This window comes from Anomalospiza imberbis, chromosome 1, assembly GCF_031753505.1.
Source record: "Anomalospiza imberbis isolate Cuckoo-Finch-1a 21T00152 chromosome 1, ASM3175350v1, whole genome shotgun sequence".
NCBI lineage: Eukaryota > Metazoa > Chordata > Aves > Passeriformes > Viduidae > Anomalospiza > Anomalospiza imberbis.
The window spans coordinates 116,468,565-116,496,114 of record NC_089681.1 but is presented as its reverse complement, the minus strand read 5'-3'; the positions used below and the strand labels follow the sequence as shown (position 1 = coordinate 116,496,114).

At 36.9% G+C, this 27,550-nt stretch overlaps 1 protein-coding gene and 1 long non-coding RNA gene across 8 annotated transcripts in view; one reads left to right on the top strand and one right to left on the bottom strand.

Annotated features, from left to right (window-relative positions):
- TBC1D5 (TBC1 domain family member 5) overlaps positions 1 to 27,550 on the bottom strand; it is a 317,263-nt gene that overhangs the window by 45,781 nt on the left and 243,932 nt on the right. For 5 of the 7 annotated variants that reach the window (XM_068207556.1, XM_068207547.1, XM_068207565.1 and 2 more), the window contains 4 exons: positions 26,781 to 26,887; positions 11,834 to 11,919; positions 5,963 to 6,237; positions 1,132 to 1,197 (listed from right to left, as the gene is read on the bottom strand). In XM_068207556.1, the coding sequence (XP_068063657.1) occupies positions 1,132 to 1,197; positions 5,963 to 6,237; positions 11,834 to 11,919; positions 26,781 to 26,887 (534 nt within the window). The remainder of the gene's footprint in view (positions 1 to 1,131; positions 1,198 to 5,962; positions 6,238 to 11,833; positions 11,920 to 26,780; positions 26,888 to 27,550) is intronic. The other 2 variants (XM_068207582.1, XM_068207590.1) reach the window with 1 other exon arrangement.
- LOC137484148 (uncharacterized) lies at positions 2,617 to 6,212 on the top strand. The gene is made up of 2 exons (XR_011004759.1): positions 2,617 to 2,899; positions 2,971 to 6,212. It is a non-coding gene; the product is annotated as an uncharacterized lncRNA (long non-coding RNA).

Genomic DNA, 27,550 nt, shown 5'->3' with positions numbered 1-27,550 from the left:
TGGAGACCTCCGATGTCTTGCAAAGAATGGCAATTTAAACTAAATGTGATCAATAATTAGGCTGTATAATAAAGTAAAACATGACAGCAAGGAGGAGAAGACTAACAATGAAAAGTAAGTGAGCTTCAGGTCTTACTAAGTTTGAGTTAAGTTATGTTGGATATAGCCAGGAACTGTGGAGGTCCCTGCTAAAATGTACGAAAAATCAGAGGAAGATGCAAAAAAGACATACAAAACTGATGGCTCATTCTGTTTGGTCCCTACAGAGGAAAAGAATAGCTTTCATAGTTATAAGGAGAGCAAGGAAAAAGATACCAAGAACAGAAGTATGGTGCCATATATAATTCAAAACAATTCAGATCTTCTCATCTGTCTGTATTCACCATAGTGAGGATATAAGGTATTAAAATTTGCAAAAAGAATGAGATGAATTTTATAAAACTTTTCAGATAAATTAGTTTCCCATTTTCTCCTACACTGAAATTGGAACAAAGGCTTCCAGCACTTTTAAAATTCACTCAAACCACCTCATCACACAAATCCATAAACTTTTTATTTCAGCCAAGGCAGGTAAACTCCCTTTTAGTCAAGTGCACCACAGTAGGTATCTGTGCCAAAATACCTGCCTCAAATATAACAAGAGGGAAGCAATGCAGCTAAAAGGGACAATGATGGTGGAACCGGCCCCCATGACAGAGTGGGAAATGGGCTACAAAGCACAAGAGCATAGGGGTTCGTAGCACAGACGGATGCTGATGCACGGCGGATGCCAGTGAAGAGACACAGTCACACTGAGACACACACACGCCTGCACACGCACGCACAGACAGACACACAGACAGACACACATGCAGACACACAGAGGCACACACAGACACACACACAGGCGCACAGACGCACAGACACACAGTCACAGACATGCACACACAGACACATAGACACACAGACACAGACACACAGATGCAGTCACACAGACACAAGCAGACACACACAGACACACAGACACACAGACAGACACACAGACACAGAGAGCGGTCGGCAGGGACGCGGAGAGCCGAGCTCTCTCCCGGCACAACAGCGGCGCCCGGTGGAGGGACAGTGGCAGCGACGGCGGGCGCCGCCCGGGCCTACCTGTGGTGGCCGGGGTGTGCTGCTGGGCCTGGGCCGGCCCCGGCGGCGCCGCCTCGCCCGCCTCGCCTGGCAAACAAACAACAGCGTTAGCGCGGCCCCGCCGCCGCAGCTCGGCCGAGGGAAGAGCCGCAGCTTTGGGGGGTTCAGCCGGAGCACCCTGCTTCGAACAGAAAGGACATCGTGAGAGAGCGCTGTAGGGACAGGCAAAAGGAAACGGGAAGGTTGGATAACCAGTTGTCACAGGCTGCAGAACCCCAGTGCTTTTAAGGGATGATTTCGATCAAAATGTAAACTTAACTGAAGAGTCAAAACCGTTTTGTTGCTGGCACTTTAGAGAGACAGTGTCATTCTGCTATTCGGGAGCTTCACAGAATGGCTGAGCTTGGAGGACTATTGGCCCAAGCCCCTTGCTCAAGCAGGGTCCCCAAGGGCACATTACTCAGGATTGTGTGGCTTTTGATGACTTTTGAGTATCTCCAGGAAAGGGGACTCCACAGCTCCTCTGGGCAGTCTATCCCAAGGCACAGTCACTTCCACAGTCAGGAAGTTCTTCCTCATATTCAGGTGACATTTCCTGCACATCAGTTTCTGCCCATTGCCTTTTGTTCTACTGCTTGGCACCACCAAGAAGAAGCTGGCTCCACCCTCTCCACACCTCCCTTTAAATAGATAGATACTATCCCCTCTCCACTTCTCGAGGCCAAACAGTTCCAGCTCCTTCAGCCTTTCCTTGTGAGGTGCTGCAGTCCCCTAATCTTTTTTGGAGCCCTTCACAGTACTCACTCCATGTCTCTCTTACACTGAGGAGCTCAGAAGTTGTATCCTTACTGCCAAAAAAATTCATACTTGCCTAATAATATGTATATTTCTATGTTTTAAAAAAGGAAAAGAAAACCCTATTTGTCAATCTGTGTTTTATTCCTTTAATTTTTACTCAGTTCTGCTATTAATAAGGACAATTTCTTTATCCATATGAAAAGCACATTCATTTTCTAGAGATAAATAATTTGAAATAATTATTTAACTTTAGAAATAATTCTAAATTGGGGGATCATTTCTTTAGGGCATACGTGTTGCATGTGGAAGTTCTGTGTGTTACAACAAATACTACAGTAGTATCAACTCATAAAAACAATGAGTAGCCTGGCAACTCTTTAAATACAGTTTTGGCAGAACTTTGTCTTTTAACTGATCCTCTAATATGTCCTTGTGATAAAACTGCATGCAAATCAAAAACCTTTTGGGTTTCACCATGAAATGATCTAGAAGGAAAACTGTATCTGGCACTATCAGGGAAGAAGAGAAAGAGAAATGCTTTTATTTCTTGGCAATACACTGCCATTTGATAATCAAAGAATATCGAGTTTCTGAATGATGAAGGCTCCACTAGAACACACAGGGCAACGACTGTGCTTTTTTCCCTTTTTTTTTTTTTCATTATCAATTTTTTTATCTTTCACCTCACCTTTTTTTATCTTTCACCTCAACTGAAGATCCAATAAACTCAATATATGAATTCAACTTTTGTGCCAATGAATTACTTCACTGTGCAAGATCAAGAGAATGTTTTAATCCCTCTTCTGTTAGCAGGCTACCTTGCATAAGTAATCAGTAATGATACCCAATCTTCTTCTGTGCTGAGGACAGGCTGAATGGGACTAATATATTATTAGGAGGAACTGAATTTCCAATTAGATGTCTGGATACTTCGTTCAGCTGTGATTTGTAATGCTGAAGACTCATCTGGAATTACAGGCTTGCAATTATGGTTGGTTTTTTTTTCCAGTCTGCCATTTTTCCATTTACATTATCTAAATTTTATGCATTTTTTTCTTGCAGAAATTCAGCAAGTACCAAAACTTTGGAGTGAGAAATAATTGCAACTGATTATGTAACCCAATCATCCCTCATCTAGAGTACAGCAGCATGAATGTTAGCTGGTTTGTGAGTGGTAACTCTGTTGAAACAGAGCTGTTAAAGCTGGGATAGGATTATTTTGACAGTCCTGCAAGGTATTTTGTCACCAAGGACTTCTTCTCAAAGTAGATCAGCCAATTAATTTAATCTCTTCAAACTTATAAATCTCGACATATTAATTTAAATTATCAGCAATACTTGAGCATTCAAAACCTGAAAAGATCAGTAAGAGAAAAATGGATGACTTATTTTATGGCTTGATGCCTGTTAGATTTACAGCACTTTGGCTTGTTATACTGTCCAACTGAACATCTGTGAGTATTACATCAGCTGGAAGTGCAAATGTCTTTCAATTTAAATCCCAAATCCATGCCTCTGCCTACCTCAGCTAAATAACCAGACTCCAGGAGGCTGAGGAGAGCTGAACACACAGCAAAGAACAAGAACAGGAGACAATTAGTGACAGCTAGTTAGTAATTTGGGAGCCTTGTATTTCCAAACCATGCCAAATAGTTTTTAGATACTCAAAACTTACAGTAGAATCCAGAGCTAGGAAAAAGCCAGTGAAATAGAAGCTAAAAAGTTCAGCACAAAAATGAGTGGAACAAGAGCTTCTGAGAGTATGAATATATTTTAAATCCTAAATCTCAATGCCTGCGATAGAAGTAGTGGCAGCTTCTCATAGCTGTGGAGAGTGCCCTCATTCACTGGATTTGCTGTTCTGCTCTTTCTTGAGGTGGTGTTACTGTCCTCCACAGAACAGAAAAGACTTGCTCTTGCTTTTAAGGTGTGATGAAGCTTGTGCTGTTTACAAAGGTCACTGCAGCAAGCTTCAAAAGGCTTTTTAGCATGTCTCCACCATGGTGTCATTTCAAATAGGAATTTTTTGCTGAACATTTAAACTTACTTCAGAGATAATTCACTGGGGAGCCTCTAAAATACTTTCTATTTCCTTTTGTTATTTTTTGTGTCTCTTTAAAAATACAAACTATGCCACTTGCAAACATAGCTGCCATAATTTGAAATTTCTATACAGTTATAGGCAAAATACTTAAAACTGTACAGGTCTGGAGCAAAAAGCATGGCACTAATACATAAAACAAAACTCTGTCATCTGAACCTATTAAAAATAGTATATTTACATTTTGTTGCCCTTAAATTACTTCTGTAAAGGCCGTACCAAATATGGATAGACAGAATACACTTAAGAAGAAGCTGCAGTACGTTTTTTCCACTTGTTATGAAAATGCTTTGTGCCCTACATCATACATTCTTTATAACTTTACCAAATCTCCATACTCCTGTTGATAGAGCAATATGAGCACAGCTTGTACATGACAATGACCAAACATAGCTACAATTTTTTATTCTGATTCTTGTATGAAAAGTATCAGGTGCATTTATATATATCTTAATTGCCTCATAGAACAGGCCATCCTTTAGGAGCCACATCAAGATTAATCTACAGTCAATTCCATCTATAGAAGTTTTTTCAAATTGTGAGCTTTTACCATATTAAACAGTGAAAGAAAACAGCCACCCAAGGACCACATATACTCAAAAGGAGAAAAGAGAATAATGTGATAAGAGAAAAACTCCTGTCAGCTCTTAATGTGATAAAGAAAACTCTTAAAAAAGCAAAGAAAAGGTCTCTCTGAAACAGTGTAAATAATTTTGTTCCACACCTAATTTTGCTTCCAGTGTTGTGAACAGGATTTGTATCAAAGTTTTAGAGCCCTTCAGTTTCACCTCTGTACTGTAAAAGCCTTGCTGGAGCAAGTTTTGAGATTCTTCTCTATCTAAGAGAAGCTGCATATCTGGATTTTGCCAAGCAGCTGCAGTGGCCCTTACAGAAGTGCCTGTATGTGTCTGCTCCAAAAGAACAGCTGTATCTTTCAGTTCAGCTCCCTCAGTGTCTGCTGGGGTGCCATGCATCATGAAGGGCCTTGGGACCATAAGGGTGCCACAGCAAAGAGAGAGAACACCAACTTCATCTATGAAGTGTTATTTCCCTTCTTTTACACTTTCAAATCTGGTGGGGAAAAAAAAAAGATGCAATCCTATGCAAAGGTTCAGGGTAACCAGCAGCAGCCCTCAAGCTCATAACCATGACACTGGATGAGTTGCTAAAATCAGCAGGTACTGTTTTGCTCTACATACTCCTTGAAAAGCACATACTGCCATGGGCTGGCTGAAGATGAAAAGCAGTAACCTACCTTGAGCATGGCAGAGTATAGCAAACAACTACCATAGCTGAGCTTGTGAGTTTGTTGTTTGAATAAGCTGTCCTCAAGAAATATAAAAGGAAAGGCTTAAGAAAAAGACGCAGTGTTTACTAAATTAAGTGCAGAGGGTAATCACAAATTATTAAAAGACAAATTCATATTATGGTTCAAATAACTTCTAAAATAAGTTCCACACATTCTAAAGGGAATAAGAAATTCTTTATTAAGAATTACTCTCTAACTTCCTTCACTTATTGTTATGTGTTTAGCTAATACTGTTATGCATGCGGTTTTTTGCAATAACCTGAAGAAAACATGTATGAAATTAGTCTTCCAGTTAAAAAAGGTTGCATCCAAAAATCTCAAAAATTAATTGGCTCATGTTTCATATGGTAATGATTAAGTTTGTTGGCCTGTCTGATGCAGTTTCTGGTTCATATATTTTTAGAAATTCTAAACTTCTTACAGTATTGGTACATTCTAGAGATAACATCTAATTCTGTATTGCACTGCAACCATGCTGTTGTACTTGGCATAAACATCCTGACTAACAAAATACTTTTTTGCTGTTTCCTCCAAATATATACACAGTGATATAAAAATCAACAGAAGAAAGAACTTTCTTCAGCAATGAAGATGTACAACAAAGCTTCCCTCAGTCACGATGCTACCACATGTTTCCCCTTTACCTTTGCCCAGCTGAACTGGCATGCTTTCAGACTTCATCATCCTCTGCTGCTGTGACTGGTGGTGGTGCTGCTGGTGCTGCTGGTGGTGCTGCTGGTGCTGAGGGGCTTCCACTGTGCTCCTGCTTGGCATTGAAGAGGGAGGGAAGCTGCTCCCGCCGGCAGGAGTGCCCACTGCCCCACCCGAAGCCATGGCAGGAGCAATGAGCTTTCGGCCAAAATTCAGTAAGCTGTTGGAGACTTTGTTTATGTTCAGAGGGGCGGCTTTAGCACTGGCACTGAGAAAAAAAGAGGAGAAATCACTGCATCATTGCCAATGGTTTGGACAGGCACAGCCATACATGCATCGTTCTTCAAAACGCAGAATAAAAATCCAGGATTTGAAAGTCATAAATAAGGTGTTTTACTACAGTTGCACTAGAATACACACAGAGACCACAGGGGCTGGGTGTGGTATGAATTTTTCCCAACCAGAAGTGGACGATTTTTTTTAGTCCTTCTCCCTGAAAAATGCAGACTAACCCCAAACAAAGTGAGTTTGTAACAATTTTCTTAATTTGCCTTCCTAAATTTAAAAAAAAGGAAAAAAAGAGTGACAAAAAGCAATCCAGGCTCTACAGAATCTAAAACTTTATAAAACTGAACTTCTGCATTTATTTGAGGACTGCTTTAATATTTATTTCTATTAGATTAAATTCTCTCCAATGTTTAAAATTACTCAACCCCAAACATTTCTTTCAGCAAGCAAAGCTAACACACTAGACTGTCCTTTCAGGCTGGAAGAGCCTGAGGTGTCTCTTGCTCTGAGTTCACCTTCTGCACAGGCGAAACATTTCAAGCCAAGCACTTTTTAACAGGAATCCTGATTTCTAAAGTGATTTTGCTGTAGAACTGCTTCAGGGTATAACACATATACTGAATCACAATCCTTATAATTGTTACTTTTTATTTTTAACTACAGTGGCTATTTAATTCACTTCAGTTATATGCAACATTAAGAATGAGGAAATTGTCAAACCATTTAATGTGTCTAAAATAAAGAGGCAAAGAACCTTTTAATTCCCAGTGGAGGTGTTCATATAACCCACAGATTAGCAAAGCCATTCCTATTTGTTCATGCAGTAATTCCCTGCCTTATATAATTAATGCCTGAAATACCCTTCACAGAAATATCTCACAACCACAAAGACCTTTTTACTTCTGAGGTTTTATTTTACTGATTTGTATTTCCATGATATAAATAGCTGTCCTTTAAAAACATGAAGAAATGTAATTAAAACCAACATAATCATTGTACTGGGGAAAAATACAATGTTTGGGGGAAGCTGAACTAAAAATAAACAACAAATGAATTAATACGGGTAATTTGTAACTTCTGTGGACACCTGGAAGAGTAATTTTGATTTTGCTCTTCCTCTAATTTCTCTATTTGTCTTCAGAGATGGGGTTTTTTTTTAGAATACACAATACAAACATGCACACACATATAGAGCATATCCAGAAAATAACAACAGCTGAGTTGTTTAGAATCAGAATAGATATTCAGAATAGATAGAAAAGCTGTCAGAAGGAAGTATGAGAGCCTGCACACTCACAAGATACAGCCCAAGCTGTAAGGGATGCTTCTGCCATATACTGGTGATGAAGAAAGATGGCATCTAGAATTTTTTAGAAAGAGCAGCAGTACAGAGACTGGGACCAAGTGTTGCTTCCCAATTTATGGAAGCTGGGAAAGAATGATTGCTTAATAATAATTACAGGATGTTTCTGTGCCTCCTGATTTTATTGATTGCCGCTGGTGTTACAAAAAGTCCTTCCACAGTCATCTGAGAGTGAATAACAAAGTCACTACGAGGAAAGCGTCTGCAGAACTATAAAATACTGTTGCAGGAGGTCCAAATCGTTTCAAAAGCAAACTGAGTAGTTGTGAGACTGAAGTGTTAATGGTGAGTGACTCAAACAATCGCTGATGTGCAAAAGCTTCAGGTGCTTTGCTGAGGCCAGGTTTGCACCCCCCAACTGAAGGGAAAGAGTAGGAGTTTTTGGATGTTTGGTGGATCCTGGGTGAGAAGCAGAAGTCTGCTGACCCTGAACTTGAAAGAAATTGAGACAGCCATGACCTTGCTCCATGCAGTGCCTGCACCGAGTGATTCAAGTATTGCTGGTGCATTACAGTGCTGGATCTTTGCTCCAGCACAAAATGGAATTTGTGAAGTTACAGCTGATTTGGTTCCACTAACAGCTGCAACACCCAGCACTGCCAACTCAATAGCTACAATATAACCCGTGAGATTGAGCATTGACGAGGTGGTTTCAAAGTCCCCTTCTGATTTTCCTGCCTGGGCGGTGAAGGAGCCAACAGAGTCGTGGCTTCCAGTTTACTTCAGACAATTGAATGCCAATACTGTGCCTTTATGCATTGCTCAGCTGGCACAGGCTTGGAAGGGAGGGCAATAACACCTTTAACAGCCTCCTGCAAGGGGTATGAACATTCCCCACCATTGCTCAGGCTGTGCAATGAACAGTCTCACTCCCTCTGGAAATGAGATTAATTGAAGGAGATCCCCCTGAAAAGGTGGGGAAAGCAACAACAGCAGTGTGAAAACCACTTCATGAGACTGAAGTTGAGATTCCACCTGAGAAATATCATAAATCCAAGCTGTTAAACAACTTTATCTACTCCTTACTAGCTAAGGGATAACCTGTCCAGACCTCGAGAGTTGTTTTGTCTTCTTTTGCCAGGAAGGATGCCAGCACACTCCCACTGAAGATCAAAGGACATGAGTCACCCTGCTAAGGAGTCCAGCACTTTGGTCCTCTCAGGCCCCCAGAACCTGGATTTACCAGACTAACCAGTTCTGAGTGAGGGCTGGCCACTGGATGGAGTGGATTTATATGTGAAGGCTCACAGAAACAGCCAGGGAGATTTGATAATCACTTTTCCCTTGGGCCCTTTTAAATATTTGATTATTTTTGTGGTGGACACAGAAGCACAAATGTCAGCATTTCAAACTGAAGTTTCTGCTCTAGCAAATTATGCCAGACAAGAAAAGAAGTTGGGTACATGAATCAACACTCAATGGATTGCTTCTTTTTAATAATCTGCCTGTAGTAGGCTTAGTTTTCTCTTTATAGGAATCTGCTAATAGATGAAGTCAAGCTGAATGGCAGCTCAGTTATCATCAGTTGCAATAAATCTCATTACACTACCAGTTTTAGGGGTCATACTAGTAATATGGCTGAGATTCAGAACCCAAACTTTAGTATATTTTTTCTCTCTTTTTACTGAAAACAATCACTAAAGTTGGAGTTTGGGGTGGTACATATCACTCACTCACCTGAAACATTAACTTAGAAGGAAGATAATGGCTTGCACATTGAGTCCTAGGTTTACACTGTCTCTAAATCTAGAACCTTCACAATCACTAAAAAACCCCCTTGACTTTGCACAAAAAATTGGAATTGTGATAATACACAGATGTGGGAAAGCAAGCTCATACAGAGGTTTGTGTATTTGTGTCCAGCAGCTTGTTTCTCTCATTTCTTTATTTTTCAGCTATATTTTGCTTATTAGAAAGGTGTCAGTTTTTCTTCTACACTGATTTGCTGGATTGACATATATCTACTCTAGGACAAATTGATTTTTCAGATGGTTGGAAAGATACTTTTTGAGAAAAACTTCATTTTACAGGAACAATAAACATAAACATTTGCCAAGTCTTTATGTCTGAAACATTATTTTTAGAAATGCTTCCAACAGTAAAATGCAAGAATATTTTAGAACTACATGACAACTAGAAAGGATAGTTATCACAGCTCCTAATAACCTGTGGTGTGATTCGGCTGTGCTATGAACTGCCACTGCTAATGATCAGCTCAGAACATATATAAATTAATGAAAAATAAATAATGATGCTATCTAAATATCTTTTTAAGAAGTGGTTTTAAAAAATGCATTGTGAAGTAAAATATGTGCAATTTCTCTGAATTACAGCTTCAGAAAATGAACAATAGTGAGGTGTTACATCTCTGGAGGACTTACATTAAAAGTGAGCTATAGTTCAATAAAATAAGAACAATGTGTCTATTTCTTACCATTTAAATGTCTGATATATTAATGCAAAGGATGATTACAGGCATCAAACATGGATCAATCTACATTTTAGCCATCTAAATGTATCAGACATGCACAACAATTACAAGAAAAATACTGATTGATTTACGTTGTAGAGTTATCAGCAGATGCATTTAAAAGTAAGGCACCAGTTTAAAAATATGAATATCAAAGAGACATGAATTCTATCCACGAAGCAAACAATTTTGTTTTATCACAATAAGCATCATTGACCTTGACTGTGAATGGTGTATTTTTAAACTAGCAGTAGGAAGATGATTCAATCTCTGCAGTTTTCTGCTAAGATGGAAATGTTTTGTTTTAAGCAGGCCTTATTTAATGACATTTATCTTTTCAGTAAGTAATCATTACAAGAGATGAGAGACAAATAGATGAATTTGACCGATTAAAAAGTTTTATATGTGATAAAATAAGCAATATATATTGGAGATTTGTCAAGATATTTTAAACATATCACCGAGCCTGTGGAATTAAAGATGAAATAGACCTGGTAGTTGATTTAATCCATCTCTGCTCACTGCAGAAACATTTCCTAATGTTACATCTTTCAGTTCTGTCCCTAGTCCAATCTTAAACAGCTTTACCACATTTGACCTACTCTAATCATTCCTGTCTAGAATGAATTTATCCCAGATTTTCTTCTATCTGAATTATTCTAAACAACTTCGTATCTCATTTGGTGTGTAGTCTGAGTATATGTGTGCAATTAATTTATATTCCTACATAGATGTAGTCACTTTTTTCTTCTTGCAGTTTAGGTTTCCGGAAGGTGTCATTCTTGTTCGGGCTTTATGATTTACTTGTTTTTTCAAAATCCTTGAAATCTTTCTTTTTGAAACTTCAAACAACTTATTTTTCCAGTTTAGGCAACGCTGCAGATAATTTTTCAAAAGAATAAGTAAAAATATTAAGAAAATCCAAAAAAATTCAGTCATTTTTGACAGTTGTCCTCAGCTTTAAAGCTTGATTTATAAAGAAAAAGATGGTTTTGCAGTCACTCTACTTAGCTTTAATTTCTCCTTCTTTGTCCATTTCTAAAACCTTCTCAAATGACTCCATTTTCATTTTAGTTGGCTTTTAATGTAGCTGATTTCAACAGAATGTGAGAGAGATGTAAAATTCTAAAAGCCAGCAAATTGCCATGAATCAGCAGGCAGAGGATACGGCTGGGGCCACATGCAACCCAAGAAAGTGCCTGTGACAATTGAAGCATTATGTCTTGTGCTGGACTGACCTGCAGCCACCAGCAGCCACCAGCCATTGGCACCCACCTTGTGGCGACCCAGATAACATAGCCTTGATGAGGAATTTTGGCATTATTGATACAAATCACTTCTAAAAGACGGGAGGTAAAGTTTGTAAAAATTACTTTAAACCGGATTTACATTCATTCAACTTAACTTAGCTTCTGGTACATGGATACTTCCGATTGCAATTACGTGCATTATCAGAATTAGTTCAGCTACAGAACTCACACTGGCAATGTTTTACTCTGTTCTTAGGATATATGTCACTGTGTAAAAGTGTCCTCAGCCTCCCTTAAAATTATGCCGGCGAGTGACTGCAACATTGCAAATAAAAACCTCCATTTTTTCATGTAATAATAGTCAAGGGACAGATTTGAAAGAAACGTTTCTAATAATGCTTATGTAATTCCTGTTTAGGATAAACGTGACTTCTGAAACATTTTGTTTATGTAAGGTCTTAGTTTGGTGAACATATATTTAGAAATAGCTTACCGGGTTTTGTTCATCAAGTCTGCTCCACGTGCTTTGTAATAATCTAAATTTTGTTGGAACTGGTGAGTCACTGGTCTTGGATTTCGCTAAAAAATAAAAGAGTAGTTCATTGTAATTTTCTGGGAGATTTTAAGCAGAGACATGAAATACATTCATTAAATAGGATTAAAAACTTACAGAAAAAATTATTTTCCTGGAATCTTGTTTTTTCAAGGCAGTAATGTCATTTACATTAAAGCGAAGACTTAAAATACGTAACATAATACCAAATTCTACCTGTAAGTCTATTCCATGCTCACAGAAATCAGTACTCTTCCACATGGTGATGAGGCTGTTTGCTGTAGTGGTAGCATTCCTAATTAAATCAATAATTCTTGGACAAGAACAGATACTGATATAATTTCTTCCTGCAGGTCAGGTATGGAATTTGACCACCTCCAAGCTAAAGTGCTATGCTTTTAAAGAAAATGGTAATAGTATGGAGAAACTATAGCAATTATTTTAAACTAAATACATCACTACCTGTATCTCTGTTAGGCAAAGAATTAATTTTAGTGAGACAACCTGAACAATCCCACTAGATGGCACACAGAGCCTATTTTTTCTCTCTAAATTTCACCGTACTGAAAACTGAGGCCATGAATAAAGAACTGTTGTCCTATAATGAAGTGTATATAATTAATACTGAAACCAGAATCCACTTGTTATTCTCCACTTCTGACATAATGAAACTCTTTCATGGAATATGCTGCCTTCAGTAGTCCTGAAATCATCCTTTTGGGATCTAAGAATCCACTGAAAATTAAGCATAGACGGCAGTATATGCATAAAGTATCTTGATCGAATACATGCATCCTCCTAAAGGACACTATTTGGAAGGAAAAGTAAATATTTTTAAGTAAAAAAATTTGCATGCAGATGGAAACGAAATAACAGAGCGGTACAGAAAGGCTCTTTAGAAATATATATATATATAATGAGAAATGGCTTAAATAATTTCTAGTGCAAGAGAAAACGGTAAAGTGGTAAAAATTTCTGCATAGTGACCAGATATATTGCATAAAAGAGATGTAAATACTTTCTAAGTGCTTGCTAACAAAGGTTTATTAATTTTTTGGCTGTTGCCTTATATTCTGATCTGCCTTCTTAAGTCCTGCTAGTAGTAAATACAGTTTTAGTGAACCATGTATTGACCTTTCCAAAACCGTTGTTCACAGGTGAGAGGACATTATATTTTTGAAAAAGTCAGTCTTCAGGTGTTTCTGTTTCACATGGTATATTTGCTCTTCAGATTTCATTACAGACTGGAGTATCTACAGTCTTATCCTCTCATTTTCCACGTACCTACAGATAGCCCTCCTTCCTTCAAAATCTTGTTTCTGGAGGAGGATACAGGACTCGAATTTCAAAGACCAAAATATTGCATGAGCATAAAAGGAGGAAAGAAAATTTATAGAATTGGTAGATACCAAAGGCCAGGGTGATTTCTGGAAGCATATTTAAGGATGGGAATTTCCAGATTGTTTCCTGCAGTTAGACTTAATCTTGTATGAAATGTCTCATTTTATTTCTTTGGAAACACAATAAACATTTTAAACATATATGTTTGTAATGTTCATTAAAAATGAAGTGTCTAAAAGCTATTAGATAAACATAAAAAAAATTCTCATCTATCCTACCACCCACACTGTAATGGCTGTTCTACATTTTTCATCTCCTGTTATAAAAACAATGTTTGAATAACTCTAACGATTCACAGAGCTTGAAAGTCAGTCCTCATCAACTGACAGCAATAACAATGAATCAGCTTTAGTTACTATTGCTCTAGTTTGGTAATTCAATACATTTCTATGATAATCAAATCCAAACTGACGTGATGAGGATAACTGATGGTTCTGAGACTTCTGTCTGAGTAATCAAACAGTGTAACTTTTCTCCTATGAATTAAGTAACTTCTTTCTTTAGATGTTTTGAAGGGTAAGGTTGAAGAGTAAGAGATGGTTAAAATAATGGGCACTTCTAAGCCATAAACCAGCTTTTTTTAAAGTACAAATTACCAGGCGCTAGCCAGATTTGCAATTTGCTTCCAATAACTCAGTATATATTGACAGTTATCAGAAACATCGAAATTTCTTTTTCACCACCCAATAAATAATAAAAAAGATTATTACACATTGCTTCTGAATTAAATAAAAACCCAAAACCAAAACAAGAGGAAAAGATCATGTGGAACAGTATCTTGAAACATAGCTATGCAGAAATGACATGCAATTGAAGGCACGAAAAGCTGATCTACTATCTAAGCACTTAAAGCCATTAATAGGAAAAACATCTAACTCGAACATATGAATGAGGCTCAAACATTACTTTCACAGGAGCCTATTTAAATTCCTGTGAGGTTTAAAGGTATCAAAGGAAGAAACGGTTTAAAGTACTATTACATGCAGTGAAAAAAAACTCTCTGAAAAAACATTAGAAATGCAATATAGTAAATGCCAAGGGTTACTACTGTGACTTCTTTTGTAGCATCATTGAGATATCCTCTCAAAAAATGTCAGTATTTAAAAAAAACTAACATGATATATATGTTAGCAGACAAGTATCTGTGAAGTATCACCACAGAAAATTTAAATACTTCTGAAAACAGAAAATCAGACAGTAAAAAATACGTTATTTTGAAGATTATGATCTTTATGTCACTGTGGTTGTCCTTTAAGTTTTGTATTCTTTTCAACCATTTTGGTAAATATAAAATGCAGAACAGAAAACCTACACAATTACAATGCTTGTTCCTTAAGAATTTTAAAGTAATTCCCCTCTCTAAGCATTCAATTTGAGCTGTCCTCTAAATCGCAACCTATGTATCAGAACTAAGGACTAAATTTATTTACAAAAAACATACCTCTGTTGCTTAAAATATTCACAGCAACCAGTTTTTTCCTACACAGTGCCATTTAGAAAGATCCAATTTGTATTTTTCATTACTTAAATAACCAAAGTTATTTCTTTTCTTTTTCAATTTATGTACATTATATTGTTACTAACTCGGAAAAAATATTTTTTTTTCTTAAAAGGATAATGTTAAAATGACAGTGAAATCAGTCCTTCAAATTTATAGTTTGTTGAATCCCTCCAAGAAATTGTGTGACGGCTGAGGGCATTATACAGATTAACACATATATGGTTTTCCCCTAATAAGGAAAGAGAGAGCAGAAATCAGAGAAAAGCTGTCTATGACAATACTAGAACCCTCCCCTTTCCCACAACCATTTTGTTGGAGTAGTCTGCTGGATTTACAATTCTTCTAATCTTAATATCTATTTAGACTGAACATAGTTTCAACTGGTAGAAAATGCCCAATTTATGCTTTTAAAAGGACAATGTATGAAATTCACACATAGAAACACATAGAAATGGATGTGATTTTGGACTCTGTCTCTTCAAAATGTAATAGCCAAAGGGAAAAAAAGCCTGAAAATGTTTCCGATATCTCTGAGGCACTCCTGCTTCTGAGCCTTTCCTTGCCTAAAAGATCCCCCTGTCCCTGGCTCATTTGCCTGCTTACGTGCCCTCCCTGTCCTCCTGTCTATTTTCAGCCACCCCCAGACTAACCCACTCCAATTCCCACGGCTGCCAGGAGGTTTTTGGGGACTTTCTATTTGCCTTTATCCTCTTCCAGGGCCATGGGGCTGAGCTAACTTATACCCACATCTGCACTTTTTCTAGCCCAGGGACTGATGATGTGGTCAGAATCACACTGAATGCAGCTGATCCCCTAAACCTGCACAAACTGCTGAAAAGCAGCTCCCACCAGCTAAGGATCCTGCTCCACATGCTCAAATTCCCAAGTAAACCCCTTTTCCTCCCTGGCCTCTGGAGACACATCACATCACATAACCCACGGAATAGACAGGCTATAGCAAAGCATGTTCGTGTGTGACAGAAGTCACAGGCTGTTCTACAACGCACCTGGTATCTCACCCCTGAATACACAGCATGTTTAAAAGTTTACATGCAGGTGCAAGTGGAGGAATCTTGATAACACTCTTCTTTGTTGAGGTATTTTCTTTTCTCTCTTTTTAGTTTTATTAATGAGGGGAAAAAATCAAAGACAATTTTGCACAAAATCTGAAGGTTCAGAATAAGAGACAAGAATGAAAAAAGATTTTCAATATATCTAACGAAAAAAGAGACGTATTTTAACAAACATGCTATTGCCTCAATGCCAAGGGAAAACACTTGTCATCAGAGAAATGAATTGCTCAGCTCTTTATAAGCAAAAAGCTCTGGGGGAATTTCTCAAGGCCCAACCCACAAAGCATTGCAGGGTTACACAAACATATGTTGCAGGTGTTTTAGGGCAGGCAGGTGGGAAAACCTCAGCTACTAAAAAAATACTCCACTTAATAGATTGTATCTGAAACTAGATAACCTCAGTGCAACAGAGAAAAAAAATCAAACAAAATAGGAGCAGTGCTATTCTACATCCAGGCACAATAGGCTGACCAAAATAATCATCTTACTAGTGTCAAATGAAATGTTTTAAAACTAATTTTTTCCAATATATTATTCAAATGCTGCCAAACGTTTATTGTTTTCTCCCCTAAACTACTAATATTTTAAGCCTAAATCAAAACCCAGACTGAATCAAACATATGTAAAAATAAGAGGAGGATCATGATGGAATGTTGTTCTACTTATTAAAAAAATATTTTAGGGAGCCAATTTTCTCCTTTTTCCCCTTGTCAGCTGACATGGCAATACTGGATTTCTTCATAATTCTTGTACTGCCTAAGAAATTTTTGTATTAAAATTCTGATTTTTTCCCTTTAATTTGTTTCTAATAAAAGTTGGAGGATTATGTGACCCGAAATTCAAATAGGACTGAGAGGTAAGGAAAGGTTGACCTTTTCCTGCTAGATCATCTGTGTTACTTTTTTTCATTAAAGATGACTTAAACATGTCAAAAATTTTGACTGGGAACAGAGCTGAAAGAAATATAGCAGCTGAGATGTGGATAAAGGATACAGTTTGTTTAGTTCAGCAGCAGTTTTTCCATTAGGCACTATTAATTAATGTGAATTATTACCTAATAACTTGAGAGAGAATTTCACCTTTCCTCTTTTTATTTTGTCAGATGTTTAGGCAGCTGTCTCCACTCCATGTGAACATACTTATACAGTATAAGCAAAGGCTTAACATTACAGAAACATATCACAGTATTTTGTATACTAAACAACCAAACCACCCGAACTCCAAAGCACCCAAAGTAAAAAAAAACCCCAAAACTGTTCCCAAAACAAACAAACCAACCTTTCTTTTCACCTACTAATTCTCCCCTTCCCTTATTATACCTTCTGCAGCAAGCAACCTGCTGGAGCACAAAAGGTATTTTTTTCACCTATGAACTACTGAGTTATTAGAATGAAAAAACCCAGCGAGACATTAGATAATGTAAGGTACTATTGCCAATTCAAAAGTGGTTCAAGGCCAAGAGCAAAATACCATCTAAAACACAGATTGATAGTTCTGTCAACCCTGTGTATGAAAGCAGCACAAACATGAAGGATACACTGCACAGAACTAATAAAGAACTTCCTTTAATCACAGGAGTCAGGAGATCCATGCACCAATATTGGTGTTGGCAAAGGAATGCCATAATCCTCAAATTGGGAATAATGCTTCCTGTTTACATTTTTCAGAAGATGCTAAGGGTCTCAATCACAGACCTTGTTATTTACAATGCAATAACACCATGAAGAATTATCATATTTAATTGTTTCTCAAGAAAATTAAAGATTTTTTTTTTCTTCCCCCCAAGCAACAAAATTTCCCAAAAAAAACAGAAAAGGAAAGAAAATCCAGTTAATTGGGTCAAGAATGGAAGACCCCTGAACTCTGATTAGGCTGAAATAAATTATCTCCGGTTTTGTTACGTGACAACCCTCCATTCCCCTGGCAACTAGAAATTTGAGACACCAGGAAGATATTTTAAATACTGTGCGTTATGGTCTGTTTTTAACTTCATACACACATGCTTTCTCTCACATGGGCATTCTATGACAAGAGATGAAGAACTGAAAAAAAATGACAAGTGAGATTTAAAAATGCTTCAGTGACTTGACTGAAAGAAATATCTAGTTGTGTATTTTGGCTTCTTGTCCTAACTGCTTGGGAAGCCTTTTTTTATTTTCATTTATAGTATTACAGCATATTGCATTTTAACAGGTAGATCAAATCCTACCAAATCAGCTTTTATTGATATTCCAGACAAAAAGACTCCGACCTGCCAACATTCAAGTTCATAACCTGTGTAAAATCCCCATCTTCCATCAACAGAATCGCTTAAGTACCTTTTAAATCTGCCTCTTAATTTAGTTGCCTATTTTTCAGCTGAACCCATGGTTTTAAGAAGTAAATTAACTAAATAGTAAGGTATAAATCTGACAGTGTTCAGCTCTACCCCATGACAGATTTATGCTCTGGCATCTTGCAGCCTCGCACAGTTAGGAACAGGAGTTTTACAACATTGTGGAGGAAAGCTCCAGGCTTTTGAAGGGAACACACAGCAAGCCTCGCTTTAAACCCTGGAATGCTCCAAATTATGAGATTTAAAATATGACATCTTTATGTACAGAAAAGCTACCACATTATGGTTTTATTGGCACTCATTTTGGACAACCTGCATAACTCACTGATGGCTTTGTGAGTAATGCAGTTATCCGAAGCTTATACTTCGACACCCCTTGGTAAGCACACTTACAGCATTACATCTTCTCCAGATACATGCTTGTACACAAATTTCACATATCAGGGAAAAACAAGAACATTTTAAGGTGCTATGTGGTTATTTTCACTACAAGGAGAAGAAACAGAATAATTCACGTTCTGCATGTAATGTGCTACATAATCCACTTGAAAAAAGTCTCCAGGGGAGTGAAAAAAGCTCATTCACAGAGCCCCATGCACACACCACACCGAAAGGAATATGACATCCAAGTCTTTTCTTGTGAAACACAGACAGAAGCTAAGGGCCTGGTGCTGCGGGACAAGCAACTCCTTTCATTTAGAAGTCCAATCATGAGGAATTATCCTAGAGACCCATTTTGATCACTACTGCTCCTTAAAAATGACAAAGGACCAAAGACATAACATCTCCAAACCTAATTTTCCATACAAAGTTACAGTAAAGGAAAAAAAAATACCCAGTTCTATTTTGACAGTATTTTGGTCTTTCAGAGAAGCGCTTCCCAATACAAATGTACTCCAATAGCCTTCACTGATACACTAATATTGACAATTGATACACTAATATTTACTATAAAATACCTAGGTACTCAAGCAGTATATCTACATTTCTATCAGAAGAGTCTGAACTCAAATTCCGTCAGATTGGATATGACTGAAAAGTTAATTTTCATATATTATTGAAAAGCTATGAATCAACTTTTATATAACTCACAGTTTGTGTTTTGCAAATTTTAATAAATAAATTATGACATGGAAAACTTTTGATTAGGCAGAATCTAAGTGCTTTAAGTGTTTTAAATGCTTCTTTTTGATAAACTCCCTTGCAAACTAGAAATGATTAATTGAATTGTCAGGTTCGCATAAGAAGAACCATAATCACCTCACTCTAACACTGTTAAATGCATTTTTTACTGAAATTTTATAAATAACATTATTACTTTTTTAGGAGAGGGTCAGTAGCCTAAATGACATATTAAACAGAAGTAAACCCATCAGCTGAAAGAAACAGCCCTAAGAAATTCACAAGCAATAAGTTTTATTGGTAGCTAAAGTAATTAAGAGCTTAAAATGCTTCAGTTTCTTGCTTTAGCAGCAAGTACAATCAGAATTGCTTTTACTTTGCTACTGAGGATGTCAACCTTCTCAAATAGAAGGAACAGAATTTAAAAATTCTGTCTTCTAAAGAGAACTTTCTGGTCCATCTTGTCTTGGACACTTGCTGTCAAATGTTAGCCAAAAGTAGAAACAGTAGTTCCTAACTAACCTTTAGCCATTTCCTCTGAAAGACTCTGCACCTCCTGACCCTCCCAGAAATAAGCAGCCACACCACCCACTCCTTCCTGCCCTTAAGGAGGCCAGTGGCTCTCCCTCCTGCTGGGCCACACAAGATGGGCAATGAGGACAACAAAGTCACCTGGCTGGGTTTTGCTCTTGCCACCAGCAGGAGACTGCAGCGCTGTCTTGTGTGACCCCACACAGAAGTGGGACAAGTCCTTTGCTTCTTCACCAAAGCCTTACCTGTGGCATGGCTTTACTATAGGAGGTGTCACTGTTCTGGAAGCTTTGCTTTATTTCATATTATTTCCCACCATTTTCCTGTTAATTTAAATGTAATAGTTGTTCAGCTTAGATGGATACAGTGTTTGTGATTCTTACCCACACAACTGGCCTGTGTGTGCAACACTAAGGAGAGAGCAACACTTGGGAACTGTGTTGCCTTTGGCAATCCAAAAGATCAGCTTTCTCCTTCGAGTGATGACTACTGTCTTGCATATGGTGCTGCAGAATGAGAAGGACATTGAAAGGTTTCTCATTTGAGAAGCCTTGACTAGATGACTAACCAACCACTTTGCAAGTTTTTTTCCTGAAAATACTGCTTGTGACATACAGGATATATTGAGGACGACTGTTTTATGGTGGGTTGATTGTGGGTTAATGTACCAGAGAAGAGATTGCAATGAACTTTGAGAGATAACAAAGCCATTGTATCACAAGTATTGACCACGTAGCTTTTTTGTATTCTAAAATGCATAGGTGCATGGGGAAAGAAGGTGTTGAAACAAATGTACAAAAATGAAACGGATTTTTAATTCATGGTACACTTACTATTTTTATGTGGTACTATGGCAACATGGTTATTCCAAGTAATTTATCATTAAACTCTTAGCCGCCTGTCATACCTTATTCTATTAATGAAACACAATAACTGAATATTTAAATCAATAATTCTTAAAACAAAGCATAGACTATTTCATTGGAAAATATAAGTTTCTCATTTTAAGAACATGAACATAAACAAAGAGTAAGTTAATATCATGGCCACCATTAAAAAGCTTAGCATGCAGTTACAGGAAAAAACATCGATTTATTTGAAGTGAGATTTTTAGATTACATTTAACCTCACTGTATTTGCAAATTGGAATGTCAGAACATCAGAATGCTTGAGTATAGTACAAGGAATTGAATGTGGCTATAAAAGCAGAGGTCAAGTTGAGAATGGTACCACATTTTTGTCCATAAAAAGATATCTACCTTGCATTGCATATGCAAGATCTTAAACTTTCAGAAATTAAGGCAAATAGAAGTTCTCTGTGAATCACTAAAAGTAAATGCATTTATTTTTTGTTTCTCCTAAGTCCTTTTCTTCCAGATAAAGAGATGTGTAGTTAGCTTTTCTGGAAAACTTAATCTCCTTTATCAATAGTATCCTGTAAAGGTAACTCTCCTTTAAAGTACATGTGACCTTAGTCAGGCAACTCTCCTTACTTAAAGTACAGGCAGCTCATACTGCACTGGGATATCCGTTATCCCAGCATCCTGGTAACTTATGTTTCATGCCTAAACCACCCCCCCCTCCCCCCCGCAATGTATTATTGTTCCTGAAATATCAGTCACATTCTTCATGATCAAAACTAAAAAGCAAAAATGTTTGTTGAGAGTCTCCCTCCCCCTTGCTGGTACCCTGTAACGAAGTGGACCTGCACCCCAGCAGTACCTCTGCGTGGAGGTACAAATTAATGAGCTGCTAATGCCAGATCCCAACTTCTGATTGGCTGAAATCTGGTCATTAAAGAGAGGTAATTAATGCCAGATTGCACACACAATGCTAACAAACAAACAAAACAACCCCAAACCTGCTTTTCTCCTGCCACAAACGGCAAGACAACAATACTGACATAACGGCAGCGTTCAAAGGACAGTTGCAGCTCTGCAGCGGCACCTCAGTTAATGAGTGTATAGAAAAGAATTTATCTGAAGAAGAAGAAAGTGAAACTCAACAGCCTTTCAGGCACATGAAACCAGCTTGGAGAAAACTAGGAGACGGTAGTAGCTACTTAAGAAGAAAATTCAGCTGAAAATAAATGTACAAAGAGTTTGGTTCAAAATTTCAGCAATGTGTTTTCCCCTTGTTACTCATTGCTTAGATAGTGAATAGTGTTAAAAGCTAGAATGCAGATTTTTCCAACTATTCCTTATATGAATGATCATGACCATATCTTATTGCTTAAGTTTTCTGGCAGTATCTGTAATTTCAGTCATGATGAACTAATACGACTTCTTTGAAATGTCATGTATTCTTCTCCATGGATTTAGCTAGAATTTAATATTAATAAATAGCCACTTTCAATGTCAGCAAATAGCTAAAATACAACGTTGAGAAAATATCAGCAGCAGTAGCTATAATATTATTAGTATAAGTAACAAATTATTTTCCATCAACCAAGCACATTCTTTTTTTCTTTTTTGTTTTTTAATTGGTAGCTTATGATAAAAAGATGTATCCACTGAATTAAGCTCCTAACTAGCTTGCTCAATGAATGGGACAACTCACCATGCTAAAATATCTGAAAGCAAACTTGTTTTACATAAAAATTAAGAACAAATACAGTAAGCTTTCAGACAAAGGACAGTTGTCAGGTTCTTAGTATGCGGAGCAAAACTGTAGTATTCTATGTAGTGTTTTAGTTTTCTAATAAGTCACTGTGATAAGGTTAACACTTCAACATTGAACAACATACAAATAAGAACACCCAAAGATGAAAATTACTTTGCTTATGTTGCTGTATTAGAATTTTATTTGCTAAAGGGTGAAAACAGATTTTCAAAATTCACAGTTAACTTAAAACAATAGTTTTAAACCTTTTATTCCTAGCCCTGGCTGCCTTCAGGAAGGAAAGAACATCTGGTTATTTAAGGAACACAATATGTTCACATTTTCTATGACTTTTGTTTCTAATTGGGTTTTTTAATTTTTTTTTTATTTGAACAACTCTAGTTAGAACTATGTTTTTTAATCACTTTATATTTTTCCAATGCCCTATCTCCATATCTCTACTTCTTAATTTTGCTGCCTTTGCTGTGAAAATTAACAGTGCTCAATGGTTTTGATAAAGGAAAAAACTAAAGAAAATGAGCCACTTGCTGTGTATTAAATATGCAGACACACACCTTCAGTAAATGTTTTTGGATATACAGAGAAGAACCTTCCCTTATTTTTTCATTACACATATACACAATTTTAATAGCCCATTCTTCCATAAGAAGCTCTACTTTTATATTCAGAAAGATTGTAAATGCATATAAGTTACTTTAATATAAATAATTGAGGCAATTATCTGTTCAAAGATTAGAAATGTGAAACAAATACTCTGCTAAGCAGGTTAACTTTATCACCCTATGCAAAGACAACAACACTGATTTGAGCTTTTCATTCCACGTTTTCCTAAGAAGTGGAGCTAGCCAAATGCAGAAAAGGCTGAAATTAAATTATTCTGCATTGATCCATACTCATGCCTGTAAAATTAGTATCTCTCAGGCCCTCCCTCAGAGACAGGTGCATTAACTTGTTTTCAGCTTTTACTGGATGTGTATTTCTCTTCTGTGGCACTGAAAAATATCAGGGATATGGTATCTAAAATGTTCTCTCATCTCAACTGCCAGCTGGGGTTCCCAAAGTGAAGAGGAGAGCTGCTGCAAGATTTAGGTTAATGGCAAGTACTAATTACTTTTCATAATATTGTTAATACTGGATAATGCTAAGGCTTCTGGTAAGGCTTGATTTCACAAAGGTCAGGAAATTGTACTTGTCCATCTTTAAGAAAAAAATGCCCCCCACCTTTTAAGTACAGCTTGCTTCTGATATTTAGGTTGCTCTCTTGGTGATGACTGCAGTGAAAAAAGGCAAACAAAATACAACAGGTTCATCAAGCCTAAGTTTAGCTCTCCTGATAGACTACGTGACAAAAAGTAAGAAGGAAATACCTGTTATGTCAGAGCAAGGAAAGAGAAAAAATTATAGATGTTTTTAGATATACAAACCCAGGTTATAGCCAGAATTGGAAGTTACAGATGGAAAAGCTGTATCAGGTTTAATATCTGATAACAACTTCACCATTTATGACAAGATTGTTCCTTAAGAACTTTTCAGTTTTATCCATCTACCTCCAACCTTTCTTAGTCCAAATACACCACAACCTCCCCTCTGTAAGATGACTTGGTATTTTCCTAGCTGTAAAAATAAAATGGAAGACAATATATATATATTAGCAAACCTGCAAGAGGTAGATTCCTGTTTGCAATTGGCCATGACTTCTAGACTGAATTTCTTGTCCAGCTGAGATTTAAAGTTTCAAGTAGAGAGCAAGCCTCTCTCAGGTATTTGGAACAACACTAAACATTCTTGGTATGTTCAACAAATAATGAAATAAGCCACTGGACCATGCAAAAGTCTCCCAGAGAAGAGTTCCCTGATTTCACATATTAAAACCCAAGTAAAATCTTGGAAGAAATGCCACGCAGAAAACTCAGCCCCGGATAAGGAGAGATAAAATTACACTGAACCAAATGTAATTTCCTATTAGAAACTAGAAGCTTGTGATGGAGAAATGCACAGGGAAACATCAAACAAGGAAGAAAAATAATTAAGCACTGAATTTGTTAATCACCACTTACAAGTTGCACTACAGACTAAAATCTCTTTGTCATTTCTTCCCATCTCCTTTTATCTGCACAGGGAATAAGGGCAAACTGAATTATTTCTATGCAACTAGCAAAAAAAAAAAAAGGACCATAATTTTCCCACTTTTTTCCTGTATAATCTGTGCACTGATTTTAGACTCCTACAGCACCCATGATGCCTTGTTGAATCTTTCTTTTCATTCCTTTTCATGGAAATTGTTGACAGACTTGGAATTGTTTGTGCATAGGTCTTACAGAACACCAAGACTTCTATTTCAGATATATGGAAAAAAGAGACTGAACAAACATATGCTTACAGACACCTAAGTGAAACTTAAAGTCACACTTAGGAAAAGGTAAGAAACAGGTATTCAAGTAATAGCCTTGAAAATCCATTTATTTCTCAGACCATGAGCTATTTTTTAGTTATAGAAGGATCCTTTAGAATGGTTTTATTTCCTTACTGTAAGAAGTCCTGATCTTTTTATGCAGCCTCAACACAAAGACCCAGTGTAAAATTAGAGGTGGCTGCAAGTCCCTTAGGCTATTCATTTTCGGGAAAGCAGGACTTCTCAACATTCAGAGTATTTACCAAACAAAAAAGTACAGGTCAGAAATTGGAAACAATTGGATTTTATAATATTTAAATTGACAAAACAACTACCACTCTTTGAATCAAAGAGTTTCAAGTACTGATTCACCTGACCTTTAACTACAGAACTACATCCAGTATTTATCTGAAAGGTGTTCAAGGCCCACCTAAGAATGTTAATTAGTATGACATCAAGGCCTTATGAACCTGACAACTTCATTCTGTTGGAGACAAGAGCATAACAAGTGGAATAGTGATTAAGCCTCTTTGTGGTAAGTTGGTGGTTAATTTTTGTCCCCTTCAGCTGACAGGATATCTTGTATGCTGCCTAGCATGTTTCAGAGGACAGCTGAATAATTAGTAATCACTTTATTGTTTAACATATCTCTTCAATAAATGACAGATTACATATTGAATTCAGATGGATAACTGAGCGAAATTTTTCTCCCTTTGTATCTTTCTTCTAAAAAATATTTCTATCTTGTTTTGCTATGAAAGTACATAAAAAAAAATGCTGGGCAATTGGATTTCACAGACTGCTGCCAAAATCTTAAGAAAGATTCCTGAGATCTAACATTAGGAACTTTCTTACACACTGAAAAGATGATACACTTTACTTCTCATCATGAAAGAAATCTTTGTGCTTGAGAGGAATGAAAAAAAGTTATAAGGATGCAGATTTCTGCAGAAAACTGATAGAGAAAAACAAAGAGACAATTTTTTTCTTAATCCATAGAAGTGTAAACACTGGTACTGAATAAAATTTTGCAGAAGGCAGTCAGAGTGCAGAAGTGATGAATTTTTTGCTTTCAAAGATGCTGTGCATCAAGAAGATGAAGCAAATCAGAATTTACACTGGCAACCTACTAATGGGATATGTACAAAGTTCAAAACCAGTGGCACAATTCTGCTATCTGCCAGAGATCTGAGCAAGCACAGATTACTGTGTGCAGCTGAATCTCAAGCACTTTATCCGCTATACAGTGAGTGTCTCCTGTATATTATACCCACACATATACACATGTCATTCTAAAACAGGTAGAGGTTTTCTTTCTTTTTTTAATAGATGAGTACATCAGAAACTGCATGCTACTAATATGTGGAACCAATTTATGAATTTATACATTTTGTACATGTGAATCTTTACAGACTGTAACATCAAACTCTTGGTTTTAATCAAAAACCATCACATAACCATTATATATTGGGCAGGGGTAGTGCTTTAAGGATTAACAGTGATTAATCCCAGAAATGCCATGACAAAGGTCTTTCAGATGAAATTGCATGATGCTTTCTATACAGCTTTCTAAGTTTTAAATAGAAACATTACTGTTTCCCTGAAAAGTATATTTTATCCTAAAAGATGTCTGTGCAGAATACCAAGCAAAGTTATTCTAAAGAGCACATCTGCAGTTACCAAAGCTCCTGGATAACTTTAGAAAAAGTGTCCTTTAAAGTATCCTTTAAAGAGTGAAAGAACTTGTTTCTACTCTCTTTCCAACTCTTTCCTTCAGCTCTTTTGTCAGGTGAGAAGAAATTTGAAACTACCATTTAGTTTCCAAAATGTAGGTTGTTATTAACTTCATAGCATTTAGAACATTTAACTACAGTGATTTATTTCCTGTATTAACAGAGCAAGCATCTCACCTTTGGATCTCGGAGAAAAAGTGCTCTTAGGATAAGGGAGTGAACATCTCCAATAGGTGGATAATGCATCAGAAGTCCCAAACAGGTCTGATAATTACTTGAAATCACTAGAATGAAAATGAAAATAAAAGAGAGAGAGAGAGAAAATATTACTGTGTTACTTTGATATTCCAAATCAGCACTTTTTCCAGTAAATTAATTACAGCTCAGATTTGGCTGTCTTTTCCCACATGGTGTCTCAGAACTCAAGCAGTGCTCAGAGTAAAAGGAGATAGATATAATCAAGCCTTGTGACTACACTTGGTTTAGTATAAATAAGAAGAGCTCTAAAACTCTTTATGTTGTAGACATTTATGCTAGCTCCAGATTCAGATGCCTTAATTCAGACCTCTGTAGCTGTGACCCCAAAGCCTGGCCCAGTCAGTGGAGCTCAGGGCAACACCATCAGCAGAGCTTGAAAAACTAGTCCTGTGCTGCAAAATGGACATGGACTTTTCAGATGCTCCTCCACAGACATCTAAATTTAAATGTGATCATTTGCATTTATGGCTTTATGATAAGTTTGCCTCACTCTGGTGAGTTTTTGCTGAAATATGTTTTCTGTTGCTCTTAAATATATATTTACATACACACACACACACTCAGATACCTATGCATACATAAAATTATTCAACAACTCCTTGTTTTCTTTTAAATCAGAAACTTCACAAAATATTCAGGAAAAAAGGGAAAAGACTAGATTTTACTTTCATAAATACTAAAAAATATAG